The following is a 26,288-nucleotide window of genomic DNA, read 5'->3' as shown; positions in this document are numbered from 1 at the left end:
CTCCTCTCTTCCCTCCCTCTTCCTCCTCTTCCCTCTTCTCCCTCCCCTCTTTTCTCTCCCTCCTCCCTCCTCTCCCCCTTTCCCTCTCTCTCCCTCTTCCCTCTCCTCTTCCTCCTCTTCCTTCTCCCCTCCCTCCTCTCCCTCCCCTTCCTCTCCCTTTCCCTCTCTCCTCCTTCCCTCTCCTCTTCCTCCTCTTCCCTCTTCTCCCCTTCCTCTTCCCCTCCCTCTTTCCTACATTCTCAGGCTGGAGAACTATATTACGGAGGTTCCCCTCATACCCAGGGACATACTGGTGTTCTTCAGTGACCAGCTATCACACAGTGCCATTCACCTCTCTGGGGGCGACAGTAACAACAGCACCCTGCTCCTCTCTGGGGGCGACAGTAACAACAGCACCCTGCACCTCTCTGGGGGCGACAGTAACAACAGCACCCTGCACCCCTCTGGGGGCGACAGTAACAACAGCACCCTGCACCCCTCTGGGGGCGACAGTAACAACAGCACCCTGCACCCCTCTGGGCGACAGTGGGGGGGGCGACAGTAACAACAGCACCCTGCACCTCTCTGGGGGCGACAGTAACAACAGCACCCTGCACCTCTCTGGGGGCGACAGTGACAACAGCACCCTGCACCCCTCTGGGGGCGACAGTAACAACAGCACCCTGCACCTCTCTGGGGGCGACAGTAACAACAGCACCCTGCACCTCTCTGGGGGCGACAGTAACAACAGCACCCTGCACCTCTCTGGGGGCGACAGTAACAACAGCACCCTGCACCCCCTGCTGCTTATTAAGTTCTTCATTATCGTCTGCAGGTAGACCTTATATGTTCTATGACCCTCAGTTCACCCCTTTGTTGAATGACTCTGCCCATCATTTCTACCCATGACTGATGCTAGATAACAAGAACAAATCTGCTAGAAGCTGATGCTAGAAAACATGAAAAGATCTGCTAGAAGCTGATAAAAGATCTGCTAGAAGCTCATGCTAGATAACATGAGAAAAATCTGCTAGAAGCTCATGCTAGATGACAGTGAGATCAGAAAAAGATTGGTGACAATTTAATGATCTGAGTCTCTCTGTTCTTCAGGAATATGGAAAACATTGACCCAGAGAAGACCCAGGCTTTGTCTTCGAGACCATTAAACTGTTAAACTTCTGCTTGACTCAGGTAAGACACAATCCTAGATGAACCTCATATACACACACACACACTTAAGTTACACATTAGTAATTTTCAACAATGGAGGATCTGCAAACTATACAATATCACTCATTCATACTCTAGATTAATATACTTTTACTTTTGAGCCAGAATGATAATATACTGTCTATTGAGCCAGAATGATAATATACTGTCTATTGAGCCAGAATGATAATATACTGTCTATTGAGCCAGAATGATAATATACTGTCTATTGAGCCAGAATGATAATATACTGTCTATTGAGCCAGAATGATAATATACTGTCTATTGAGCCAGAATGATAATATACTGTCTATTGAGACAGAATGATAATATACTGTCTATTGAGACAGAATGATAATATACTGTCTATTGAGACAGAATGATAATATACTGTCTATTGAGACAGAATGATAATATACTGTCTATTGAGACAGAATGATAATATACTGTCTATTGAGACAGAATGATAATATACTGTCTATTGAGACAGAATGATAATATACCGTCTATTGAGACAGAATGATAATATACCGTCTATTGAGACAGAATGATAATATACCGTCTATTGAGACAGAATGATAATATACCGTCTATTGAGACAGAATGATAATATACCGTCTATTGAGACAGAATGATAATATACCGTCTATTGAGACAGAATGATAATATACCGTCTATTGAGACAGAATGATAATATACCGTCTATTGAGACAGAATGATAATATACTGTCTATTGAGACAGAATGATAATATACTGTCTATTGAGACAGAATGATAATATACCGTCTATTGAGACAGAATGATAATATACCGTCTATTGAGACAGAATGATAATATACCGTCTATTGAGACAGAATGATAATATACCGTCTATTGAGACAGAATGATAATATACTGTCTATTGAGACAGAATGATAATATACTGTCTATTGAGACAGAGAATGCAGTGGAGACGAGAAGAATACTATCCTATAAATCCACATTACATTTTTCCACCTAAAAGAAACAGAACTGGTTTCCTGAGAATAGAGGAGTGGGTGTGTGGCTGACCTGTGCATTGTGTTGTGGAATGTGTCTATATTGTCAGTATTGTTTGTGAAGAGTGTCATAAATAGGAATGTGTATTTAGAAGTGAAGAGTGTCATAAAGAGGAATGTGTATTTAGAAGTGAAGAGTGTCTTAAAGAGGAATGTGTATTTAGAAGTGAAGAGTGTCATAAAGAGGAATGTGTATTTAGAAGTGAAGAGTGTCATAAAGAGGAATGTGTGAAGAGTTTAAAGAGGAATGTGTATTTAGAAGTGAAGTGTCATAAAGAGGAATGTTTATTTAGAAGTGAAGAGTGTCTTAAAGAGGAATGTGTATTTAGAAGTGAAGAGTGTCATAAAGAGGAATGTGTATTTAGAAGTGAAGAGTGTCATAAAGAGGAATGTGTATTTAGAAGTGAAGAGTGTCATAAAGAGGAATGTGTATTTAGAAGTGAAGAGTGTCATAAAGAGGAATGTGTATTTAGAAGTGAAGAGTGTCATAAAGAGGAATGTTTATTTAGAAGTGAAGAGTGTCATAAAGAGGAATGTGTATTTAGAAGTGAAGAGTGTCATAAAGAGGAATGTGTATTTAGTAAAAGTGTGTAGCTGTGTTTGTTATTATTTGCTCTGAGATGTCTTTGTTTTGAAAGCCCACTCAAGGTCAAGTAAATATGTGTGTGTGTGTGTGTGTCTTTGTTTTGTGTGTGTGTGTGTGTGTGTGTGTGTGTGTGTGTGTGTGTGTGTGTGTGTGTGTGTGTGTGTGTGTGTGTGTGTGTGTGTGTGTTTCAGCTGAAGAAGCAGCCTGCGGATCAGTCGTCCCTCCAGACAGTGATTCAGTATGGCCTAATGCTGTTGGAGAGTCTCTTTGACCCTTATAATACATGGAGGAGACGCCTGACAGGGTGCGTGTGTACGTCCGTGTCTACGTCCGTGTGTACGTCGGTGTGTACGTCCGTGTGTGCGTCCGTGTGTACGTCCGTGTGTACGTCCGTGTGTACGTCCGTGTGTACGTCCGTGTGGTGTGTACGTCGGTGTGTATGTCCTTGTGTATGTCCGTGTATGCGTCCGTGTCCGTGTGTATGCGTCCGTGTGTGCGTGCGTGTACGTCCGTGTGTACGTCCGTGTGTACGTCTGTGTATGCGTCTGTGTGTACGTCCGTGTGTACGTCCGTGTGTACGTCCGTGTATGCGTGTGTATGCGTCGTGTGTACGTGCGTGTGTACGTCCGTGTGTACGTCCGTGTCGTCCGTGTGTACGTACGTGCGCTCCCTACCCATGTTTTGAAGCTGGGTGGAGACAGACTGTTGGACTGTGTGTGTTTTGAAGCTGGGTGGAGACCGCCTGTTGTACTGTGTGTGTTTTGAAGCTGGGTGGAGACAGACTGTTGGACTGTGTGTGTTTTGAAGCTGGGTGGAGACCGACTGTTGGACTGTGTGTGTTTTGAAGCTGGGTGGAGACCGTGTGTTGGACTGTGTGTGTTTTAAAGCTGGGTGGAGACCGCCCGTTGGACTGTGTGTGTTTTAAAGCTGGGTGGAGACCGCCCGTTGGACTGTGTGTGTTTTGAAGCTGGGTGGAGACCGCCTGTTGTACTGTGTGTGTTTTGAAGCTGGGTGGAGACAGACTGTTGGACTGTGTGTGTTTTGAAGCTGGGTGGAGACAGACTGTTGGACTGTGTGTGTTTTGAAGCTGGGTTGAGACCGCCTGTTGGACTGTGTGTGTTTTGAAGCTGGGTGGAGACCGTGTGTTGGACTATGTGTGTTTTGAAGCTGGGTGGAGACCGCCCGTTGGACTGTGTGTGTTTAAAGCTGGGTGGAGACCGCCCATTGGACTGTGTGTGTTTTGAAGCTGGGTGGAGACCGCCCGTTGGACTGTGTGTGTTTTGAAGCTGGGTGGAGACTGCCCGTTGGACTGTGTGTGTTTTGAAGCTAGGTGGAGACCGCCTGTTGGACTGTGTGTGTTTTGAAACTGGGTGGTGACCGCCTGTTGGACTGTGTGTGTTTTGAAGCTGGGTGGAGACCGCCTGTTGGACTGTGTGTGTTTTGAAGCTGGGTGGAGACCGCCTGTTGAACTGTGTGTGTTTTGAAGCTGGGTGGAGACCGCCTGTTGAACTGTGTGTGTTTTGAAGCTGGGTGGAGACCACTGTTGAACTGTGTGTGTTTTGAAGCTGGGTGGAGACCGCCTGTTGAACTGTGTGTGTTTTGAAGCTGGGTGGAGACCACCTGTTGAACTGTGTGTGTTTTGAAGCTGGGTGGAGACTGCCCGTTGGACTGTGTGTGTTTTGAAGCTGGGTGGAGACTGCCCGTTGGACTGTGTGTGTCAGTATGTCTGTGTCTTTGTGTGTGTGGTGAAGGACCATGTCGAGGGCAGACTGTTTAAACCCAACCCAAGGCCTTATCTCTGCATGTTCATCTGTAGTGGATGACGGTGTTGCTGCAACAGCTCTTATCTCTGTCTCCTTAAGGGTGCATCCCAAATGGCACCCTACTCCCTATATAGTGCACTACTTTAGACCAGAGCCCTGTGGGGAACTACATGGAGAATAGGATGCTTTTTGGTACGGAGGCCAAGTCTGTAGGCCTGCTGTAAATATGTGTGTGTGTGTTTTTTTTAGGGAGGAGGTGAGCATGGTGGAGAGGAGCAAGTATAAGTTCTCCCCTCTCCCCTTAACAGAGGAGCTGCCTGCTCTATTCCATGGTGAGGCACCTCACTCACTCACTCACTCAGGCCTCCCTCCTACACCACACTATCCTGAGTAACTTCTCTCTTACAGCCTATGGTCCCAATTGTACTACTCCTTCCTCAAAACAGCTTCCACTGAGTCCCACTTCATTCAGCACCCCTCTATTCATATATATCTCTGTGTATTAACTACGTCTATTCATATATATCTCTGTATATATTAACTACCTCTAATTCATATATATCTCTGTATATATAACTACGTCTATTCATATATATCTCTGTGTATTAACTATGTCTATTCATATATATCTCTGTATATATAACTACGTCTATTCATATATATCTCTGTATATTAACTACGTCTATTCATATATATCTCTGTATATTAACTACGTCTATTCATATATATCTCTGTATTAACTACCTCTATTCATATATATCTCTGTATTAACTACGTCTATTCATATATATCTCTGTGTATTAACTACCTCTATTCATATATATCTCTGTATTAACTATATAATATATCTCTGTGTATTAACTATGTCTATTCATATATATCTCTGTATATTAACTACGTCTATTCATATATATCTCTGTATATTAACTACGTCTATTCATATATATCTCTGTATATAACTACGTCTATTCATATATATCTCTGTATTAACTACGTCTATTCATATATATCTCTGTATATATAACTACGTCTATTCATATATATCTCTGTATATATAACTACGTCTATTCATATATATCTCTGTATTAACTACCTCTATTCATATATATCTCTGTATATATAACTACGTCTATTCATATATATCTCTGTATATATAACTACGTCTATTCATATATATCTCTGTATATATAACTACCTCTATTCATATATATCTCTGTATTAACTACCTCTATTCATATATATCTCTGTATATATAACTACGTCTATTCATATATATCTCTGTATATATAACTATGTCTATTCATATATATCTCTGTATATATAACTATGTCTATTCATATATATCTCTGTATATATAACTACCTCTATTCATATATATCTCTGTGTATTAACTACGTCTATTCATATATATCTCTGTATATATAACTACTCAGACTACCTTTATACTAGCCTGTTCTCCTGTTCCAGTAATATACAGCTTTCCTTTAGGCTGCTCAAAATGTACTTTTCTCCCTTTGGAGAAACACAGTGGGCAAGAGTCCAGTCGATATGTTCTGTCTTGATCTAAAGTGAATGATGTTATTTTCTAATTAGCAGTGTTCTCTCACTGGGATCTTAGTTTATTAAACACTTCTGTTGCTAGTGTCCTTTGATTAGCACGGAGCTAATCTGTAAACCATGTGGGAAACCTGTCTGGACAAGTTGAGTCTGTAGATTACAGAAAGCTCGACATGACTGTTAACACCATGCTATTGAGAGAGGGAAGTGGTTGAGCTGCATCCCAGTGGGCACTGTATTCACTATATAGTGCAGTGCTTTTGACCAGAGCCCAGTGGGCACTGTATTCCCTATATAGTGCAGTGCTTTTGACCAGAGCCCAGTGGGCACTGTATTCCCTATATAGTGCAGTGCTTTTGATCAGAGCCCAGTGGGCACTGTATTCCCTATATAGTGCAGTGCTTTTGACCAGAGCCCAGTGGGCACTGTATTCCCTATATAGTGCAGTGCTTTTGACCAGAGCCCAGTGGGCACTGTATTCCCTATATAGTGCAGTGCTTTTGACCAGAGCCCAGTGGGCACTGTATTCCCTATATAGTGCAGTGCTTTTGACCAGAGCCCAGTGGGCACTGTATTCCCTATATAGTGCAGTGCTTTTGACCAGAGCCCAGTGGGCACTGTATTCCCTATATAGTGCAGTGCTTTTGACCAGAGCCCAGTGGGCACTGTATTCCCTATATAGTGCAGTGCTTTTGACCAGAGCCCAGTGGGCACTGTATTCCCTAAATAGTGCAGTGCTTTTGACCGGAGCCCAGTGGGCACTGTATTCCCTAAATAGTGCAGTGCTTTTGACCAGAGCCCAGTGGGCACTGTATTCCCTAAATAGTGCAGTGCTTTTGACCAGAGCCCAGTGGGCACTGTATTCCCTAAATAGTGCAGTGCTTTTGACCAGAGCCCAGTGGGCACCGTATTCCCTAAATAGTGCAGTGCTTTTGACCAGAGCCCAGTGGGCACCATATTCCCTAAATAGTGCAGTGCTTTTGACCAGAGCCCAGTGGGCACCGTATTCCCTAAATAGTGCAGTGCTTTTGACCAGAGCCCAGTGGGCTCAGCCTCTGGTGTGTATAATACTGCTAGCTGTTGTTGGACCTATTACTAAGGCTTATGGCATCTCCATTGTCTTGATACATAACCTTGCCTAACGAGGGCTCAACCCACATCCTGCTATTTCTCAATGCTGTCCCAGTGTGCCTTGGATTTCCACATCTCTTTATGACATCACAGTGTACTGGCTGTGCATTCTGTCTTGTACAGTCGTGGCCAAACGTTTTGAGAATGACACAAATATTCCTTTCCACAACGTTTGCTGCTTCAGTGTCTTTAGATATTTTTGTCAGATGTTACTATGGAATACTGAAGTATAATTATAAGCATTTCATAAGTGTCAAAGGCTTTTATTGACAATTTCATGAAGTTGATGCAAAGAGTCAATATTTGCAGTGTTGACCCTTCTTTTTCAAGACCTCTGCAATCCGCCCTGGCATGCTGTCAATTAACTTCTGGGCCACATCCTGACTGATGGCAGCCCATTCTTGCATAATCAATGCTTGGAGTTTGTCAGAATTTGTGGGTTGTTCGTTTGTCCACCCGCCTCTTGAGGATTGACCACAAGTTCTCAATGGGATTAAGGTCTGGGTCCTTTTGTGGCAGGGCTGAAATGCAGTGGAAATCCTTTTTTTGGCATTCTGTTCATTTGCATGGCAAAGAGGGACTTTGCCATTAATTGCAATTCATCTGATCACTCTTCATAACATTCTGGAGTATATGCAAATTGCCATCATACAAACTGAAGCAGCAAACTTTGTGAAAATTAATATTTGTGTCATTCTCAAAACTTTTGGCCACGACTGTACAATATATTGCCATTAGCCTGGTCCCAAATCTGTTGTCTCCTTCTGTAGCCTGGTCCCAGGCCTGTTGTCTCCTTCTGTAGCCTGGTCTCAGATCTGTAAGTGCTCTTGTCAACTCCATTGCTCATTGTCAAGCCTAACCTTTTAGTATGACAGTGAGCGACAAGGAGTTGGCATGATGGTACAGACTGATGCTCAGGCTAGATTACCATGTCATCAAAACACCAACCATCAATATGTGGTTCACAGACAGCCTGTCAAAACAACAATCATCAATGTGTCGTTGGTTCACAGACAGCCTGCAGGACAGCCAGCAGATCCCAGAGGACCTCGCTCTCCGATTGGTCCATCTCAAGGGGCTGTCATCAGTGGCAGCAAGGTAAAGCACTCCTACTGTACCTCTCTTCAGAATTGTGTGTGTGTGTGTGTGTGTGTTAACTCATATGTATGGTATCTATGCATTCCAGAAGAACGGCCTGCTCTCCATCACCCTGCAGTCTGTGGAGGACCTTCTTTCTGTACTCCGAGCCTGGTGCCTCCGGACCTCCTCCAACCCCAAGGACCCCACGCTGCTACGGCTGACCCTGCAGTGCCTGACTGCAATGGTGCATACCCTCCACTCCAGTAGTCCTGCAGAGCGCCGGCTGGAGATCAGGACCGTGTTGGATGGCTACTTCCAGGTAGTAGCAACAGCAGTAGGAGGAGCAGCAGCAGGGATAGTAGTAGTAGTAGTAGTATTAGTAGGAGTAACAGGAGTAACAGCAGGGATAGGTAGTAGTAGTAGTAGTAGTAGTGGTATCAGCAGTGGTAGTAGCAACAGTGGCTGTAGTAGTAGCAGCAGTAGTAGAAGTGGTATCAGCAGTGGCTGTAGTAGTAGCAGCAGCAGCAGTGGCTGTAGTAGTAGCAGCAGTGGCTGTAGTAGCAGCAGTAGTAGAAGTGGTATCAGCAGTGGCTGTAGTAGTAGCAGCAGTAGCAGCAGCAGTGGCTGTAGTAGTAGCAGCAGTGGCTGTAGTAGTAGCAGTGGCTGTAGTGGTATCAGCAGTGGCTGTAGTAGTAGCAGCAGCAGCAGTGGCTGCAGCAGTGGCTGTGGCTGTAGTAGTAGCAGAAGTGGCTGTAGTAGTAGCAGTGGCTGTAGTAGCAGCAGCAGTGGCTGTAGCAGCAGCAGTGGCTGTAGTAGTAGCAGCAGCAGTGGCTGTAGTAGCAGCAGTGGCTGTAGTAGTAGCAGCAGCAGTGGCTGTAGTAGTAGTAGCAGCAGTGGCTGTAGTAGTAGCAGCAGCAGCAGTGGCTGTAGTAGCAGCAGCAGTGGCTGTAGTAGCAGTGGCTGTAGCAGCAGCAGTGGCTGTAGTAGTAGTAGCAGCAGTGGCTGTAGTAGTAGCAGCAGTGGCTGTAGTAGTAGCAGTGGCTGTAGTAGTAGCAGCAGCAGTGGCTGTAGTAGCAGCAGCAGTGGCTGTAGTAGCAGCAGCAGTGGCTGTAGTAGCAGCAGCAGTGGCTGTAGTAGCAGCAGTGGCTGTAGTAGTAGTAGCAGCAGTGGCTGTAGTAGTAGTAGCAGCAGTGGCTGTAGTAGTAGCAGTGGCTGTAGTAGTAGTAGCAGCAGTGGCTGTAGTAGAAGCAGTGGCTGTAGTAGCAGTGCAGCAGTGGCTGTAGTAGCAGCAGCAGTGGCTGTAGTAGCAGCAGCAGTGGCTGTAGTAGCTGGCTGTAGTAGCAGCAGTGGCTGTAGTAGTAGCAGTGGCTGTAGTAGCAGTGGCTGTAGTAGCAGCAGCAGTGGCTGTAGTAGCAGCAGCAGTGGCTGTAGTAGCAGCAGCAGCAGTGGCTGTAGTAGCAGCAGCAGTAGCAGCAGCAGTGGCTGTAGTAGCAGCAGCAGTGGCTGTAGTAGCAGCAGCAGTGGCTGTAGTGGCTGGCTAGTAGCAGCAGCAGTGGCTGTAGTAGCAGCAGCAGTGGCTGTAGTAGCAGCAGTGGCTGTAGTAGTGGCTGTAGTAGCAGCAGCAGTGGCTGTAGCAGCAGCAGTGGCTGTAGTAGCAGCAGCAGTGGCTGTAGTAGTAGCAGCAGCAGTGGCTGTAGTAGCAGCAGTGGCAGTGGCTGTAGTAGTGGCTGTAGCAGCAGCAGTGGCTGTAGTAGCAGTAGCAGCAGTGGCTGTAGTAGTAGCAGCAGTGGCTGTAGTAGTAGTAGCAGCAGTGGCTGTAGCAGCAGCAGTGGCTGTAGTAGCAGCAGTGTGGCTGTAGTAGCAGCAGCAGCAGTGGCTGTAGTAGCAGCAGCAGTGGCTGTAGTAGCAGCAGCAGTGGCTGTAGTAGCAGCAGCAGCAGTGGCTGTAGTAGCAGCAGCAGCAGTGGCTGTAGTAGCAGCAGTGGCTGTAGTAGTGGCAGTGGCTGTAGTAGCAGCAGTGGCTGTAGTAGCAGCAGCAGCAGTGGCTGTAGTAGCAGCAGCAGCAGTGGCTGTAGTAGCAGTAGCAGCAGTGGCTGTAGTAGCAGCAGCAGTGGCTGTAGTAGCAGTAGCAGCAGTGGCTGTAGTAGCAGCAGCAGCAGTGGCTGTAGTAGCAGCAGCAGCAGTGGCTGTAGTAGTAGCAGTGGCTGTAGTAGTAGCAGCAGCAGTGGCTGTAGTAGTAGTAGCAGCAGTGGCTGTAGTAGCAGCAGCAGCAGTGGCTGTAGTAGCAGCAGCAGTGGCTGTAGTAGTAGCAGTGGCAGTAGTAGTGGCTGGCTGTAGTAGCAGCAGCAGTGGCTGTAGTAGCAGCAGCAGCAGTGGCTGTAGTAGCAGCAGCAGTGGCTGTAGTAGTAGCAGCAGCAGTGGCTGTAGTAGCAGCAGCAGTGGCTGTAGTAGCAGCAGCAGCAGTGGCTGTAGTAGCAGCAGCAGCAGTGGCTGTAGTAGCAGCAGTGGCTGTAGTAGCAGTAGCAGCAGTGGCTGTAGTAGCAGCAGTGGCTGTAGTAGCAGCAGTGGCTGTAGTAGCAGCAGCAGCAGTGGCTGTAGTAGCAGCAGCAGTGGCTGTAGTAGCAGCAGTGGCTGTAGTAGCAGTGGCTGTAGTAGCAGTAGCAGCAGTGGCTGTAGTAGCAGCAGCAGTGGCTGTAGTAGTAGCAGCAGCAGTGGCTGTAGTAGCAGCAGCAGCAGTGGCTGTAGTAGCAGCAGCAGCAGTGGCTGTAGTAGCAGCAGGCAGCAGTGGCTGTAGTAGCAGCAGCAGCAGTGGCTGTAGTAGCAGCAGTGGCTGTAGTAGCAGCAGTGGCTGTAGTAGCAGCAGCAGCAGTGGCTGTAGTAGCAGCAGCAGCAGTGGCTGTAGTAGTAGCAGCAGTAGGCAGTGGCTGCAGTGGCTGTAGTAGCAGCAGCAGCAGTGGCTGTAGCAGCAGTGGCTGTAGTAGTAGCAGCAGCAGTGGCTGTAGCAGCAGCAGTGGCTGTAGTAGTAGCAGCAGCAGTGGCTGTAGTAGCAGCAGTGGCAGCAGCAGTGGCTGTAGTAGCAGCAGCAGCAGTGGCTGTAGTAGCAGTAGCAGCAGCAGTGGCTGTAGTAGCAGCAGTGGCTGTAGTAGCAGCAGTGGCTGTAGTAGCAGCAGCAGCAGTGGCTGTAGTAGTAGCAGCAGCAGTGGCTGTAGTAGTAGCAGCAGTGGCTGTAGTAGTAGCAGCAGCAGTGGCTGTAGTAGCAGCAGCAGTGGCTGTAGTAGTAGTAGCAGCAGTGGCTGTAGCAGCAGTAGTAGCAGCAGCAGCAGTGGCTGTAGTAGCAGCAGTGGCTGTAGTAGCAGCAGCAGCAGTGGCTGTAGTAGCAGTAGCAGCAGTGGCTGTAGTAGCAGCAGTGGCTGTAGTAGCAGCAGCAGCAGTGGCTGTAGTAGCAGCAGTGGCTGTAGTAGCAGCAGTGGCTGTAGTAGCAGCAGCAGCAGTGGCTGTAGCAGCAGTGGCTGTAGTAGCAGCAGCGGCTGTAGTAGTAGCAGCAGCAGTGGCTGTAGTAGCAGTGGCTGTAGTAGCAGCAGTGGCTGCAGCAGCAGTGGCTGTAGCAGCAGCAGTGGCTGTAGTAGCAGCAGCAGTGGCTGTAGTAGTGGCTGTAGCAGCAGTGGCTGTAGTAGCAGTAGAGGCTGTGGCTGTAGCAGCAGCAGTGGCTGTAGTAGCAGCAGTAGTGGCTGTAGTAGCAGCAGCAGCAGTGGCTGTAGTAGCAGCAGCAGCAGTGGCTGTAGTAGTAGTAGCAGCAGTGGCTGTAGTAGTAGCAGCAGCAGTGGCTGTAGTAGTAGTAGCAGCAGTGGCTGTAGTAGTAGTAGTAGCAGCAGTGGCTGTAGTAGTAGCAGCAGCAGTGGCTGTAGTAGTAGCAGTGGCTGTAGTAGCAGCAGTGGCTGTAGTAGCAGCAGCAGTGGCTGTAGTAGCAGCAGTGGCTGTAGTAGTAGCAGCAGCAGTGGCTGTAGTAGCAGCAGCAGTGGCTGTAGTAGCAGCAGCAGTGGCTGTAGCAGCAGCAGTGGCTGTAGTAGCAGCAGCAGTGGCTGTAGTAGCAGCAGCAGTGGCTGTAGTAGCAGCAGCAGCAGTGGCTGTAGTAGCAGCAGCAGTGGCTGTAGTAGCAGCAGTGGCTGTAGTAGCAGTGGCTGTAGTAGTAGCAGCAGTGGCAGTAGCAGCAGTGGCTGTAGTAGTAGCAGCAGCAGTGGCTGTAGTAGTAGCAGCAGTGGCTGTAGTAGCAGCAGCAGCAGTGGCTGTAGTAGTAGCAGCAGCAGTGGCTGTAGTAGTAGTAGCAGCAGTGGCTGTAGTAGCAGCAGTAGCAGCAGCAGTGGCTGTAGTAGTAGTAGTAGCAGCAGTGGCTGTAGTAGCAGCAGCAGTGGCTGTAGTAGCAGCAGCAGTGGCTGTAGTAGCAGCAGCAGTGGCTGTAGTAGCAGCAGTGGCTGTAGCAGCAGCAGTGGCTGTAGTAGTAGTAGCAGCAGTGGCTGTAGTAGCAGCAGCAGTGGCTGTAGTAGCAGCAGCAGTGGCTGTAGTAGTAGCAGCAGCAGTGGCTGTAGTAGTAGCAGCAGCAGTGGCTGTAGTAGCAGCAGCAGTGGCTGTAGTAGCAGCAGCAGCAGTGGCTGTAGTAGCAGCAGCAGCAGTGGCTGTAGTAGCAGCAGCAGTAGTGGCTGTAGTAGCTTGATCTTGGTGGGACAGCTGTAAGTGTCTGCTCTTTTCTATCAATTGAAGCGTGGTCTGGTGGAGGGTAAGAGTGTGGTTAGCATGGCATTAGTGTTTGAGTTAATGGAGGTATGCAACTGTTTCTGATACTTCCAGGTCCTGAACTGGAACCGGCCTCCAGGGTTAGGGAACGAGCAGGAGGACGGGCAGAGCTGGGAGGAACACCTCATCACTCTCCAGAGTCACATGCTGAGTAAGAGGCCTCATCATCCAAAATACACTCCCCAAATATTAGTCTGGTCCCACTTTATTTATTTTATTTTACCTTTATTTAACTAGGCAAGTCAGTTAAGAACAAATTCTTATTTTCAATGATGGCCTAGGAACAGTGGGTTAACTGCCTGTTCAGGGGCAGAACGACAGATTTGTACCTTGTCAGCTCGGGGTTTGAACTTGCAACCTTCCGGTTACTAGTCCAACACTCTAACCACTAGGCTACGCTGCCATCATGCCCCATATGGAAAACAACCATGAAAAACAAATAACAATCTTCTATGACAGAAGAAGATTATTAGTACAGAAATCTAATTAAGTAACTGGTAAGATTTAGTACGTTTTGTCTTATACACTATATGGACAAAAGTATGTGGACACCCCTTTCAGTTAGTGGATTAGGCTATTTCAGCCACAAAGATTCCCAGATTCGCTGACAGCCATGCAATCTCCATAGACAAACATCTATTTACATTTATTGTATGCTGTAGCATTACGTTTTCCTTTCACTGGAACTAAGGGGCCTAGCCCGAACCATGAATGACAGCCTCAGACCATTGTTCCTCCTCCACCAAACTTTACAGTTGGCTCTGTGCATTGGGGCAGGTAGGGTTCTCCTGGTATCTGACAAACCGATTGACGAATCTGGGACTGCCAGATGGTGAAGAGTGATTCATCGCTCCAGAGAACGTGTTTTCACTGCTCCAGAGTCCAATGGTGGCGAGCTTTACACCACTCCAGCCCACGCTTGGCATTGCACATGGTGATCTTAGGCTTGTGTGCGGCTGCCCGGCCATGGAAACCCATTTCATGAAGCTCCCGATGAACAGTTTTTGTGCTGACATTGCTTCCAGAGGCAGTTTGGAACTCGGTAGTGAGTGTTGCAACCGAGGACAGACGATTTTTACACGCTGTGTGCTTCAGCACTCGGTGGTCCCGTTCTGTTGGCTTATGTGTCCTACCATTTCATGGCTGAGCCAGTGTTGCTCCCAAACATTTGCACTTCTATTGGACCGGGGAAGCACTAGCAAGGCAGACATTTGCACCTCTATTGGACCGGGGCAGCACTAGCAGGGCAGACATTTGCACTTCTATTGGACCGGGGCAGCACTAGCAGGGCAGACATTTGCACTTCTATTGGACCGGGGCAGCACTAGCAGGGCAGACATTTGCACTTCTATTGGACCGGGGCAGCACTAGCATGGCAGACATTTGCACTCTATTGGACCGGGGCAGCACTAGCAAGGGCAGACATTTGCACTTCTATTGGACCGGGGCAGCACTAGCAGGGCAGACATTTGCACTTCTATTGGACCGGGGCAGCACTAGCAGGGCAGACATTTGCACTTCTATTGGACCTGGGCAGCACTAGCAGGGCAGACATTTGCACTTCTATTGGACCTGGGCAGCACTAGCAGGGCAGACATTTGCACTTCTATTGGACCGGGGCAGCACTAGCAGGGCAGACATTTGCACTTCTATTGGACCTGGGCAGCACTAGCAGGGCAGACATTTGCACTTCTATTGGACCGGGGCAGCACTAGCAGGGCAGACATTTGCACTTCTATTGGACCGGGGCAGCACTAGCAGGGCAGACATTTGCACCTCTATTGGACTGGGGCAGCACTAGCAGGGCAGACATTGTTGGAAAGGTGGCATTCTATGACAGTGCCACGTTGAAAGTAACTGAGCTCTTCAGTAATAGCCAATCTAGTGGCAGAATGACAGAGGTTTACCTTGTCAGCTCAGGGATTCGATCTAGCAACCTTTCGGTTACTAGTCCAATGCTCTAACCACTAGGCTACCTGCCGTCTATGGAGATTGCATGGCTGTGTGCTCAATGTTATGAAAGTATATCTGAGCTCTTCAGTAAGGCCATTCTACTGGCAGACTGACACAGACCTTGTCAGCTCAGGGATTCGATCTTGCAACCTTTCGGTTACTAGTCCAATTCTCTAACCACTAGGCTACCTGCCGTCTACCTGCCGTCTATGGAGATTGCATGGCTGTGTGCTCAATGTTATTCACCTGTCACCAACAGGTGGGGCTGAAATAGCCGAATCCACTAATTTGAAGGGGTGTCCACATATTTTTGTATAATATAGGGTATATCCCTTATATGACATAAACAATTCATTATATGATTGTGATGAATTTCCTACATAGATAGGAATTATAAGAGTGATCTATGAATATTATAAGAAAGTGTATGTTCTGACAATGTAACCTCTACAAAAATAAATGCTTTCCGTATAGTTTTTTTCTTCGTGGTATCAATTGTTAGTAGTTACTATCTTGTCTCATCGCTACAACTCCCGTACGGGCTCGGGAGAGACAAAGGTCGAGAGCCATGCGTCCTCCGAAACACAACCCAACCAAGTCGCACTGCTTCTTTAACACAGCGCGCATCCAACCCGGAAGCCAGCCGCACCAATGTGTCGGAGGAAACACTGTACACCTGGTCAGCGTGCACTGCCCCCGGCCCGCCACAGGAGTCGCTAGTACGCGATGAGACAAGGATATACCTACCGGCCAACCATCCCTAACCCGGACGACGCTAGGCCAATTGTGCGTTGCCCCACAGACCTCCCGGTCGCGGCCAGCTGCGACAGAGCCTGGGCTCGAACCCAGAGTCTCTGGTGGCACAGCTTTGATATTTGTCACTGACTACTACCAATGTGCTATCATGAGAATGATTGTTGAGGGATCGCCACTTAATAACAAAATAGATTCACTGCTGTTACTGAGTCATTCCTCCTCTTCCTCTTCCTCTTCCTCTTCCTCTTCCTCATCCTCCTCCTCTCCTTATTCTTTCCCTCTTTCTCCCCCTCCCCTCATCTCTTCCTCCTTTCCTCCTCTTCTCCCCTCCTCTCTTCCTCATCCTCCTCTTCCTCTCCTCCTCTCTTCCTCATCCTCCTCTTCCTCTCCTCCTCTACCCCTCTCCTCCTCTCTTCCTTTCCTCTTCCTCCTCTCCTCCTCTCCTCCCCTCCTCATCTTCCTCTCCTCCTCTACCCCTCTCCTCCTCTCTTCCTCTTCCTCCTCTCCTCCCCCTGCTTGCGGTAGACTTTTCTTCTTTCTTCAGTAAGTGTCATGTTGCAGGACGTCAGACAGTGGTATGCAAGGTATTGAAATGTGTATGTGAGACCTCCGAAGGCTTAGCTGACATGTTCCCCCTTACATTTTAATATAATACATGCAGCATATCTGTTGTGTCTCAATGTTAACCACCCATATCAGCTGATGTGACAGCGGCTGGTGTTAAAAGGGCTTTATAAATACATTTGATTGATTGAGATGTTACAAGAATCTTCTATGAATCTTGGATGCGTGTTTGCTGCAATATGTATTACTTCCAGGTAGAACATACAGGAATCTTGTCTTCTATATCTGTTCCATATCTGGGGCCAACTTCATTGCTGTCCTTCTCAAGCCAAACATGGCATGATAATGAGTGACAGGGAGTTGGCATGATAGCACCAACAGACTGGCCCTCAGACTGGCCCTCAGACTGGCCGTCAGACTGGCCCTCAGATTGGCCCTCAGACTGGCCCTCAGACTGGCCCTCAGACTGGCCCTCAGACTGGCCCTCAGACTGGCCCTCAGACTGGCCCTCAGACTGGCCCTCAGACTGGCCCTCAGACTGGCCCTCAGACTGGCCCTCAGACTGGCCGTCAGACTGGCCCACAGACTGGCCCACAGACTGGCCCTCAGACTGGCCCTCAGACTGTCTGACAGTCAAAACATGAGACATCTCTCTTCTATATGAAGGTTTATCTCTGAAGGCCAGTTATTTATTATTGTTGTAAATGTGACAAGTTATTTATGGTGTTGTTGATGATGAGTCGTATTGTCCTCAACAGCTTCAGTGCCTGAGATCCTGCAGTGTTCAGACAGACCGGTGCTGCAGGCCATCTTCCTCAACAACAACTGCTTCGAACACATCCTCCGACTCATCCAGAACAGCAAGGTCTGTCCTTTCTTTCTTTCTCTCTCTCTTTCTTTCTCTCTTTCTTTCTTTCTCTCTCACTTTCTGTTTCTTTCTTTCTTTCTTTCTTTCTTTCTTTCTTTCTTTCTGTCTGTCTGTCTGTCTGTCTGTCTGTCTGTCTGTCTGTCTGTCAAATGTCAGTGGTTATCAAAGGTGTGTCCATACTGCAGCAGGTGTGTCCATACTGCAGCAGGTGTGTCCATAGTGCAGCAGGTGTGTCCATAGTGCAGCAGGTGTGTCCATAGTGCAGCAGGTGTGTCCATACTGCAGCAGGTGTGTCCTTCCTGCAGCAGGTGTGTCCTTCCTGCAGCAGGTGTGTCCATAGTGCAGCAGGTGTGTCCATACTGCAGCAGGTGTGTCCATACTGCAGCAGGTGCTGCCACAGTGGAGAGCCAAACATGGTCCTCTCTGAGTTGACATTGTCTCTGTCTGTCCGTTTGTGTGTCCTGTCCTGTAGCTCTATCACAGTAAAAGGTGTAGGTCGGAGCGTGAGGGGTGTGTGACCTCACCACACGTTTGCTCACGGACACAGAGATGGAAGTAGACCAGGTACTTTCCCTCCACGATCATGTTGAAATAGGTCTGACTGTCAGCAGAAAACTCAGCCTCTTCTCTCTCTCTCCTCCTCTCTTTATCTCTCTCTGTCTTGCCCTCTCTTTCATTCTCTCATGCTCTTTCCTCTCCCTCTTCTCCTCCCTTCTCACCACCTCCACCCACCTCAGTCTATAGCTACATAGTATAATTGCACTACCGGCATAATCTACAAATGAGGGCGACTGGCCAGACTTCCTGGTAAAGAGGCATCCTGTTTAAAGAGCTCAGAGAGATGGAGGGTAGGATGATCTGTGTACTTGACTAGTAGCTCTCTCTTTTCTTTTTTGTTGTTGACCATTAGTTGGTTTTTCTACAGAACTCAGTCAAGTATACAGCCCCCTCTCCACCCCCCAAATCTAAATACATTCATTCTCACAGAGGGATCCAGGAACAAAACACTGAGGGATTTAAAAAAAATCTAAAACAAACTGACATTCACCGACAGAAACAAAACGGCCACTATAGAGAACATTCTCTAAGATGGTCCACATACGGTTTCAGATTCTGTCAAACATGTCTGGTTTTAGAATATAACGAGTGTAATGGTGTGTAGCTGGGTAGTTCAGTCGTCCAGTGTGTTATTGCGGGTGGATATGAGCCTCTCTCTCTTCTTACACACTATATTCTCTAATAGAGGCTGAGTGTCCTGCTGTCATCAGTAGGTCAGATTGTGTGTGTGTCCTCATCTCTCCAAGCATGTATCACCTCACTGTCTCAAGGCTCCTGTTGGGATCGTCCTCCTGCATGTCTGCTGGTTTGGTATCTTTCACAATGTCTTGTGGTTGTAGATGTGTGATGGTGGCAGCAGTGGCTCTGTGTCCTTTGCAGCGCTCGGTTATTGTGTAACAATGGGTTTTGCTTGTGTGTCAGAAGACTTTTACAATCTTATTAGTTGTGTGATGGTTTGGGTTCTGCATGTCAACACCTGTCATTGATTGACCCAGTTGTTATGGTAACTTCTGTCTTTTCCCTGTGTGTGTTTTCATGTATATATGTCCCCTTGAGTTGGTGTGGGGTGTCACCTGTACAATACTGTATGTTAAGTCTGCGGTGTCACATATTATTATGTCCCCCTGACTGTGTAGGTTTTGGAGAAAGGTTCCGACTGCATTACAGTCCATGCCCTCGGAGTCCTCACATCCATCATGAGTAACTCCCCTTCTGCCAAGGTAAGGATTTCTACAACTAGTGTGGCCCGCTGGGTATTGAACCCTGGTCATCCAGACTACATTAGCTCTCCCAGTTGAAGCTTAGGCAGCATTTCAGGGAGATTACACAGTCTTCAGGTCTTAGGCAAGGCTCTTCATCACACAATCATAGTTCTAGTACCATCTTCCTCTGTCTGACACACACACACACACACGTTATCAGAACAGAAAAAGAGCCGGATAAGGCTTGACACTGTTTTCATTCTTGTTTAGACAGTCTCATTATCCTCCTGTCTGTTGTGTGGCTCTTTGCCAGGGAGGAAGTTCTTTCATTCCATCTCTGTCCCAAATGGCAACCTATTCCCTGTATAGTGCACTGCTTTTGACCAGGGCCCACAGGGTTCTATATAGAGAATAGGTTGCCGTTTGGGAAGCATATTTGTGTCTCTGTACATTACTGGCCTGTCTATATTTGTGTCTCTGTACATTACTGGCCTGTCTATATTTGTGTCTCTGTACATTACTGGCCTGTCTATATTTGTGTCTGTACATTACTGGCCTGTCTATATTTGTGTCTCTGTACATTTGTGTCTCTGTACATTACTGGCCTGTCTATATTTGTGTCTCTGTACATTACTGGCCTGTCTACTGGCCTGTCTATTTTGTGTCTCTGTACATTACTGGCCTGTCTATATTTGTGTCTCTGTGTTCTTCTCCCTCCAGGAGGTTTTCAAGGAGAGGATTGGCTACTCCCAGCTGTTTGACGTGCTGAAGAGTCAGGGTCAGCCCACTAAACGCCTGCTGCAGGAACTCATGAACATGGTGAGCAGATCGACACTTCCTCACTTCATCTGGTTAAAGGGATACTAATGTAGAGTGTAAAGGGAGAGAATGTCATGTTGTCATGAAGGCCATTAGTCCTTTATTTGTCATCGTTCTGTGGGTTAGATATATTTGGACTTCCACAAAAACCTCTGACTCTCTCACTCCTCTCTCATTGCCTTCCTCTTTTCTCTCCCTCTCCTTCTCTCCACTAGGCGGTGGAAGGGGAACACGCCCACACCCATCACCTGGGTGTCAGTAACGACCAGCCCCTCCTCCTCCTCCTACAGTGGCTGCCTGACCTGGCCCCCAGAGGGACCTGCAGCTCCTGGTAGCCCAGTGGCTGGCTGCGGTCTGCGGGGGCTCCTGGCCTGCCGTACGGTGGCTGTGGAGGCCGGCCTGGTGGGGGCTGTGCTCCATGTCCTCTCCCAGCCACAGAGACTGGACCGCCAGTGTGCCGATTGCCTCCTGGGGATGTTACAGGATATGGGGTCTCTCTGTCTGAGGCCTGCTGAGCTGAAGTCTCTGTTGAGGCTGCTCCGACCCCTCGACCAGGTATTTGATTTCAAAATGATGCTCTGTAATGCTTTAATTTGTGTAATCTACAGTGCAATTTACAGAGTCATTTACAGAGTCATTTACAGAGTCATTTACAGAGTCATTTACAGAGTCATTTACAGTGCCCTCCGTAATTATTGGGACAGTGAAGCATTTAAAATAATAATAATTGGGCTTTAATATCATCCAAAAATACAAACCTCCCCTGTTATTGTAATGGTGACAGGTTAGCATGTCTTGAAATATAAAATACTAACCTCCCCTGTTATTGTAATGGTGACAGGTTAGCATGTCTTGGTGGTATGATATAAAATACTAACCTCCCTGTTATTGTAATGGTGACAGGTTAGCATGTCTTGGGGTATGATATAAAATACTAACCTCCCTGTTATTGTAATGGTGACAGGTTAGCATGTCTTGGTGGTATGATATAAAAATACTAACCTCCCTGTTATTGTAATGGTGAGAGGTAGCATGTCTTGGTGGTATGATATAAAATACTAACCTCCCCTGTTATTGTAATGGTGAGAGGGTTAGTGTCTTGGTGGTATGATATAAAATACTAACCTCCCCTGTTATTGTAATGGTGAGAGGTTAGCATGTCTTGGGGTTATGATATAAAATGCTAACCTCCCTGTTATTGTAATGGTGAGAGGGTAGCATGTCTTGGTGGTATGATATAAAATACTAACCTCGCCTGTTATTGTAATGGTGAGAGGTTAGCATGTCTTGGGGTATGATATAAAATGCTAACCTCCCCTGTTATTGTAATGGTGAGAGGGTAGCATGTCTTGGTGGTATGATATAAAATACTAACCTCGCCTGTTATTGTAATGGTGAGAGGTTAGCATGTCTTGGGGTTATGATATAAAATACTAACCTCGCCTGTTATTGTAATGGTGAGAGGTTAGCTTGTCTTGGGGGGTTATGATATAAAATACTAACCTCGCCTGTTATTGTAATGGTGAGAGGTTAGCATGTCTTGGGGTTATGATATAAAATACTAACCTCGCCTGTTATTGTAATGGTGAGAGGTTAGCATGTCTAGGGGTATGATATAAAATACTAACCTCGCCTGTTATTGTAATGGTGAGAGGTTAGCATGTCTTGGGGTTATGATATAAAATACTAACCTCCCTGTTATTGTAATGGTGAGAGGTTAGCATGTCTTGGGGTTATGATATAAAATACTAACCTCCCTGTTATTGTAATGGTGAGAGGTTAGCATGTCTTGGGGGGTTATGATATAAAATACTAACCTCCCTGTTATTGTAATGGTGAGAGGTTAGCATGTCTTGGGGTTATGATATAAAATACTAACCTCCCCTGTTATTGTAATGGTGAGAGGTTAGCATGTCTTGGGGGTATGATATAAAATGCTAACCTCGCCTGTTATTGTAATGGTGAGAGGGTAGCATGTCTTGGTGGTATGATATAAAATACTAACCTCGCCTGTTATTGTAATGGTGAGAGGTTAGCATGTCTTGGGGGTATGATATAAAATGCTAACCTCGCCTGTTATTGTAATGGTGAGAGGTTAGCATGTCTTGGGGTATGATATAAAATACTAACCTCCCCTGTTATTGTAATGGTGAGAGGTTAGCATGTCTTGGGGGGTTATGATATAAAATACTAACCTCCCCTGTTATTGTAATGGTGAGAGGTTAGCATGTCTTGGGGATATGATATAAAATGCTAACCTCGCCTGTTATTGTAATGGTGAGAGGTTAGCATGTCTTGGGGATATGATATAAAATACTAACCTCGCCTGTTATTGTAATGGTGACAGGTTAGCATGTCTTGGGGTTATGATATAAAATACTAACCTCGCCTGTTATTGTAATGGTGAGAGGTTAGCTTGTCTTGGGGGGTTATGATATAAAATACTAACCTCGCCTGTTATTGTAATGGTGAGAGGTTAGCATGTCTTGGGGTTATGATATAAAATACTAACCTCGCCTGTTATTGTAATGGTGAGAGGTTAGCATGTCTAGGGGTATGATATAAAATACTAACCTCGCCTGTTATTGTAATGGTGAGAGGTTAGCATGTCTTGGGGTTATGATATAAAATACTAACCTCCCCTGTTATTGTAATGGTGAGAGGTTAGCATGTCTTGGGGGGGGTTATGATATAAAATACTAACCTCCCCTGTTATTGTAATGGTGAGAGGTTAGCATGTCTTGGGGTTATGATATAAAATACTAACCTCCCCTGTTATTGTAATGGTGAGAGGTTAGCATGTCTTGGGGTTATGATATAAAATACTAACCTCCCTGTTATTGTAATGGTGAGAGGTTAGCATGTCTTGGGGTTATGATATAAAATACTAACCTCCCTGTTATTGTAATGGTGAGAGGTTAGCATGTCTTGGGGGGTTATGATATAAAATACTAACCTCCCTGTTATTGTAATGGTGAGAGGTTAGCATGTCTTGGGGGGTTATGATATAAAATACTAACCTCGCCTGTTATTGTAATGGTGAGAGGTTAGCATGTCTTGGGGGTATGATATAAAATACTAACCTCGCCTGTTATTGTAATGGTGAGAGGTTAGCATGTCTAGGGGTATGATATAAAATACTAACCTCCCTGTTATTGTAATGGTGAGAGGTTAGCATGTCTTGGTGGTATGATATAAAATACTAACCTCCCTGTTATTGTAATGGTGAGAGGTTAGCATGTCTAGGGGTATGATATAAAATACTAACCTCGCCTGTTATTGTAATGGTGAGAGGTTAGCATGTCTTGGTGGTATGATATAAAATACTAACCTCGCCTGTTATTGTAATGGTGAGAGGTTAGCATGTCTAGGGGGTATGATATAAAATACTAACCTCCCTGTTATTGTAATGGTGAGAGGTTAGCATGTCTTGGTGGTATGATATAAAATACTAACCTCCCCTGTTATTGTAATGGTGAGAGGTTAGCATGTCTAGGGGTATGATATAAAATACTAACCTCGCCTGTTATTGTAATGGTGAGAGGTTAGCATGTCTTGATGGTATGATATAAAATACTAACCTCGCCTGTTATTGTAATGGTGAGAGGTTATCATGTCTAGGGGGTATGATATAAAATACTAACCTCCCTGTTATTGTAATGGTGAGAGGGTAGCATGTCTTGGTGGTATGATATAAAATACTAACCTCGCCCGTTATTGTAATGGTGAGAGGTTAGCATGTCTTGGGGTTATGATATAAAATGCTAACCTCCCTGTTATTGTAATGGTGAGAGGGTAGCATGTCTTGGTGGTATGATATAAAATACTAACCTCGCCTGTTATTGTAATGGTGAGAGTTTAGCATGTCTTGGGGGTATGATATAAAATGCTAACCTCCCCTGTTATTGTAATGGTGAGAGGGTAGCATGTCTTGGTGGTATGATATAAAATACTAACCTCGCCTGTTATTGTAATGGTGAGAGGTTAGCATGTCTTGGGGTTATGATATAAAATACTAACCTCGCCTGTTATTGTAATGGTGAGAGGTTAGCTTGTCTTGGGGGGGTTATGATATAAAATACTAACCTCGCCTGTTATTGTAATGGTGAGAGGTTAGCATGTCTTGGGGTTATGATATAAAATACTAACCTCGCCTGTTATTGTAATGGTGAGAGGTTAGCATGTCTAGGGGGTATGATATAAAATACTAACCTCGCCTGTTATTGTAATGGTGAGAGATTAGCATGTCTTGGGGTTATGATATAAAATACTAACCTCCCTGTTATTGTAATGGTGAGAGGTTAGCATGTCTTGGGGTTATGATATAAAATACTAACCTCCCCTGTTATTGTAATGGTGAGAGGTTAGCATGTCTTGGGGGGTTATGATATAAAATACTAACCTCCCTGTTATTGTAATGGTGAGAGGTTAGCATGTCTTGGGGTTATGATATAAAATACTAACCTCCCTGTTATTGTAATGGTGAGAGGTTAGCATGTCTTGGGGGTTATGATATAAAATACTAACCTCGCCTGTTATTGTAATGGTGAGAGGTTAGCATGTCTTGGGGGTATGATATAAAATGCTAACCTCGCCTGTTATTGTAATGGTGAGAGGGTAGCATGTCTTGGTGGTATGATATAAAATACTAACCTCGCCTGTTATTGTAATGGTGAGAGGTTAGCATGTCTTGGGGGTATGATATAAAATACTAACCTCCCTGTTATTGTAATGGTGAGAGGTTAGCATGTCTTGGGGGGTTATGATATAAAATACTAACCTCCCCTGTTATTGTAATGGTGAGAGGTTAGCATGTCTTGGGGATATGATATAAAATGCTAACCTCGCCTGTTATTGTAATGGTGAGAGGTTAGCATGTCTTGGGGATATGATATAAAATGCTAACCTCGCCTGTTATTGTAATGGTGAGAGGTTAGCATGTCTTGGGGTTATGATATAAAATACTAACTTCGCCTGTTATTGTAATGGTGAGAGGTTAGCTTGTCTTGGGGGGGGTTATGATATAAAATACTAACCTCGCCTGTTATTGTAATGGTGAGAGGTTAGCATGTCTTGGTGGTATGATATAAAATACTAACCTCGCCTGTTATTGTAATGGTGAGAGGTTAGCATGTCTTGGGGTTATGATATAAAATACTAACCTCGCCTGTTATTGTAATGGTGAGAGGTTAGCATGTCTAGGGGTATGATATAAAATACTAACCTCGCCTGTTATTGTAATGGTGAGAGGTTAGCATGTCTTGGGGTTATGATATAAAATACTAACCTCCCCTGTTATTGTAATGGTGAGAGGTTAGCATGTCTTGGGGTTATGATATAAAATACTAACCTCCCTGTTATTGTAATGGTGAGAGGTTAGCATGTCTTGGGGGGTTATGATATAAAATACTAACCTCCCTGTTATTGTAATGGTGAGAGGTTAGCATGTCTTGGGGTTATGATATAAAATACTAACCTCCCCTGTTATTGTAATGGTGAGAGGTTAGCATGTCTTGGGGTTATGATATAAAATACTAACCTCCCTGTTATTGTAATGGTGAGAGGTTAGCATGTCTTGGGGTTATGATATAAAATACTAACCTCCCTGTTATTGTAATGGTGAGAGGTTAGCATGTCTTGGGGGGTTATGATATAAAATACTAACCTCCCTGTTATTGTAATGGTGAGAGGTTAGCATGTCTTGGGGGGTTATGATATAAAATACTAACCTCGCCTGTTATTGTAATGGTGAGAGGTTAGCATGTCTTGGGGGTATGATATAAAATACTAACCTCCCTGTTATTGTAATGGTGAGAGGTTAGCATGTCTTGGTGGTATGATATAAATTACTAACCTCCCTGTTATTGTAATGGTGAGAGGTTAGCATGTCTTGGGGGTATGATATAAAATACTAACCTCCCCTGTTATTGTAATGGTGAGAGGTTAGCATGTCTTGGGGGGGGGTTATGATATAAAATACTAACCTCGCCTGTTATTGTAATGGTGAGAGGTTAGCATGTCTTGGGGTTATGATATAAAATACTAACCTCGCCTGTTATTGTAATGGTGAGAGGTTAGCATGTCTTGGGGTTATGATATAAAATACTAACCTCCCCTGTTATTGTAATGGTGAGAGGTTAGCATGTCTTGGGGTTATGATATAAAATACTAACCTCCCCTGTTATTGTAATGGTGAGAGGTTAGCATGTCTTGGGGGTATGATATAAAATACTAACCTCCCCTGTTATTGTAATGGTGAGAGGTTAGCATGTCTTGGGGGTATGATATAAAATACTAACCTCCCTGTTATTGTAATGGTGAGAGGTTAGCATGTCTTGGGGGTATGATATAAAATACTAACCTCGCCTGTTATTGTAATGGTGAGAGGTTAGCATGTCTTGGGGGTATGATATAAAATACTAACCTCCCCTGTTATTGT

General features: G+C 45.8%; 1 protein-coding gene and 1 long non-coding RNA gene across 2 annotated transcripts; both read left to right on the top strand.

Annotated features, from left to right (window-relative positions):
- Positions 1-671: 671 nt before the first annotated feature.
- LOC121843131 lies at positions 672-8,338 on the top strand. Its single transcript, XR_006081452.1, has 5 exons — positions 672-814; positions 1,090-1,170; positions 3,003-3,115; positions 4,824-4,906; positions 8,276-8,338. It is a non-coding gene; the product is annotated as an uncharacterized LOC121843131 (long non-coding RNA).
- On the top strand, positions 8,336-20,184 carry LOC112242083 (neurobeachin-like protein 2). The gene is made up of 7 exons (XM_042312746.1): positions 8,336-8,360; positions 8,449-8,661; positions 13,184-13,280; positions 17,161-17,267; positions 18,965-19,048; positions 19,751-19,849; positions 20,065-20,184. Exons 2-7 carry the CDS (start codon positions 8,584-8,586, stop codon positions 20,182-20,184), a joined length of 585 nt encoding a protein of 194 aa, XP_042168680.1. The 5' UTR covers positions 8,336-8,360; positions 8,449-8,583.
- Positions 20,185-26,288: the final 6,104 nt, after the last annotated feature.

The sequence above is a fragment of the Oncorhynchus tshawytscha genome, unplaced genomic scaffold, assembly GCF_018296145.1.
Source record: "Oncorhynchus tshawytscha isolate Ot180627B unplaced genomic scaffold, Otsh_v2.0 Un_contig_5083_pilon_pilon, whole genome shotgun sequence".
Taxonomy (NCBI): domain Eukaryota; kingdom Metazoa; phylum Chordata; class Actinopteri; order Salmoniformes; family Salmonidae; genus Oncorhynchus; species Oncorhynchus tshawytscha.
This window is presented reverse-complemented; position numbering and strand designations above follow the sequence as displayed.

Excerpts from the sequence above, each read along its gene's own strand:
- LOC112242083 (XM_042312746.1), top strand. The coding sequence starts at position 8,584 with ATGGTGCATACCCTCCACTCCAGTAGTCCTGCAGAGCGCCGGCTGGAG. Across the intron at positions 8,662-13,183 it reads TGTTGGATGGCTACTTCCAG|GTCCTGAACTGGAACCGGCC; the intron begins GTAGTAGCAACA and ends TGATACTTCCAG. Across the intron at positions 13,281-17,160 it reads TCTCCAGAGTCACATGCTGA|CTTCAGTGCCTGAGATCCTG; the intron begins GTAAGAGGCCTC and ends TGTCCTCAACAG.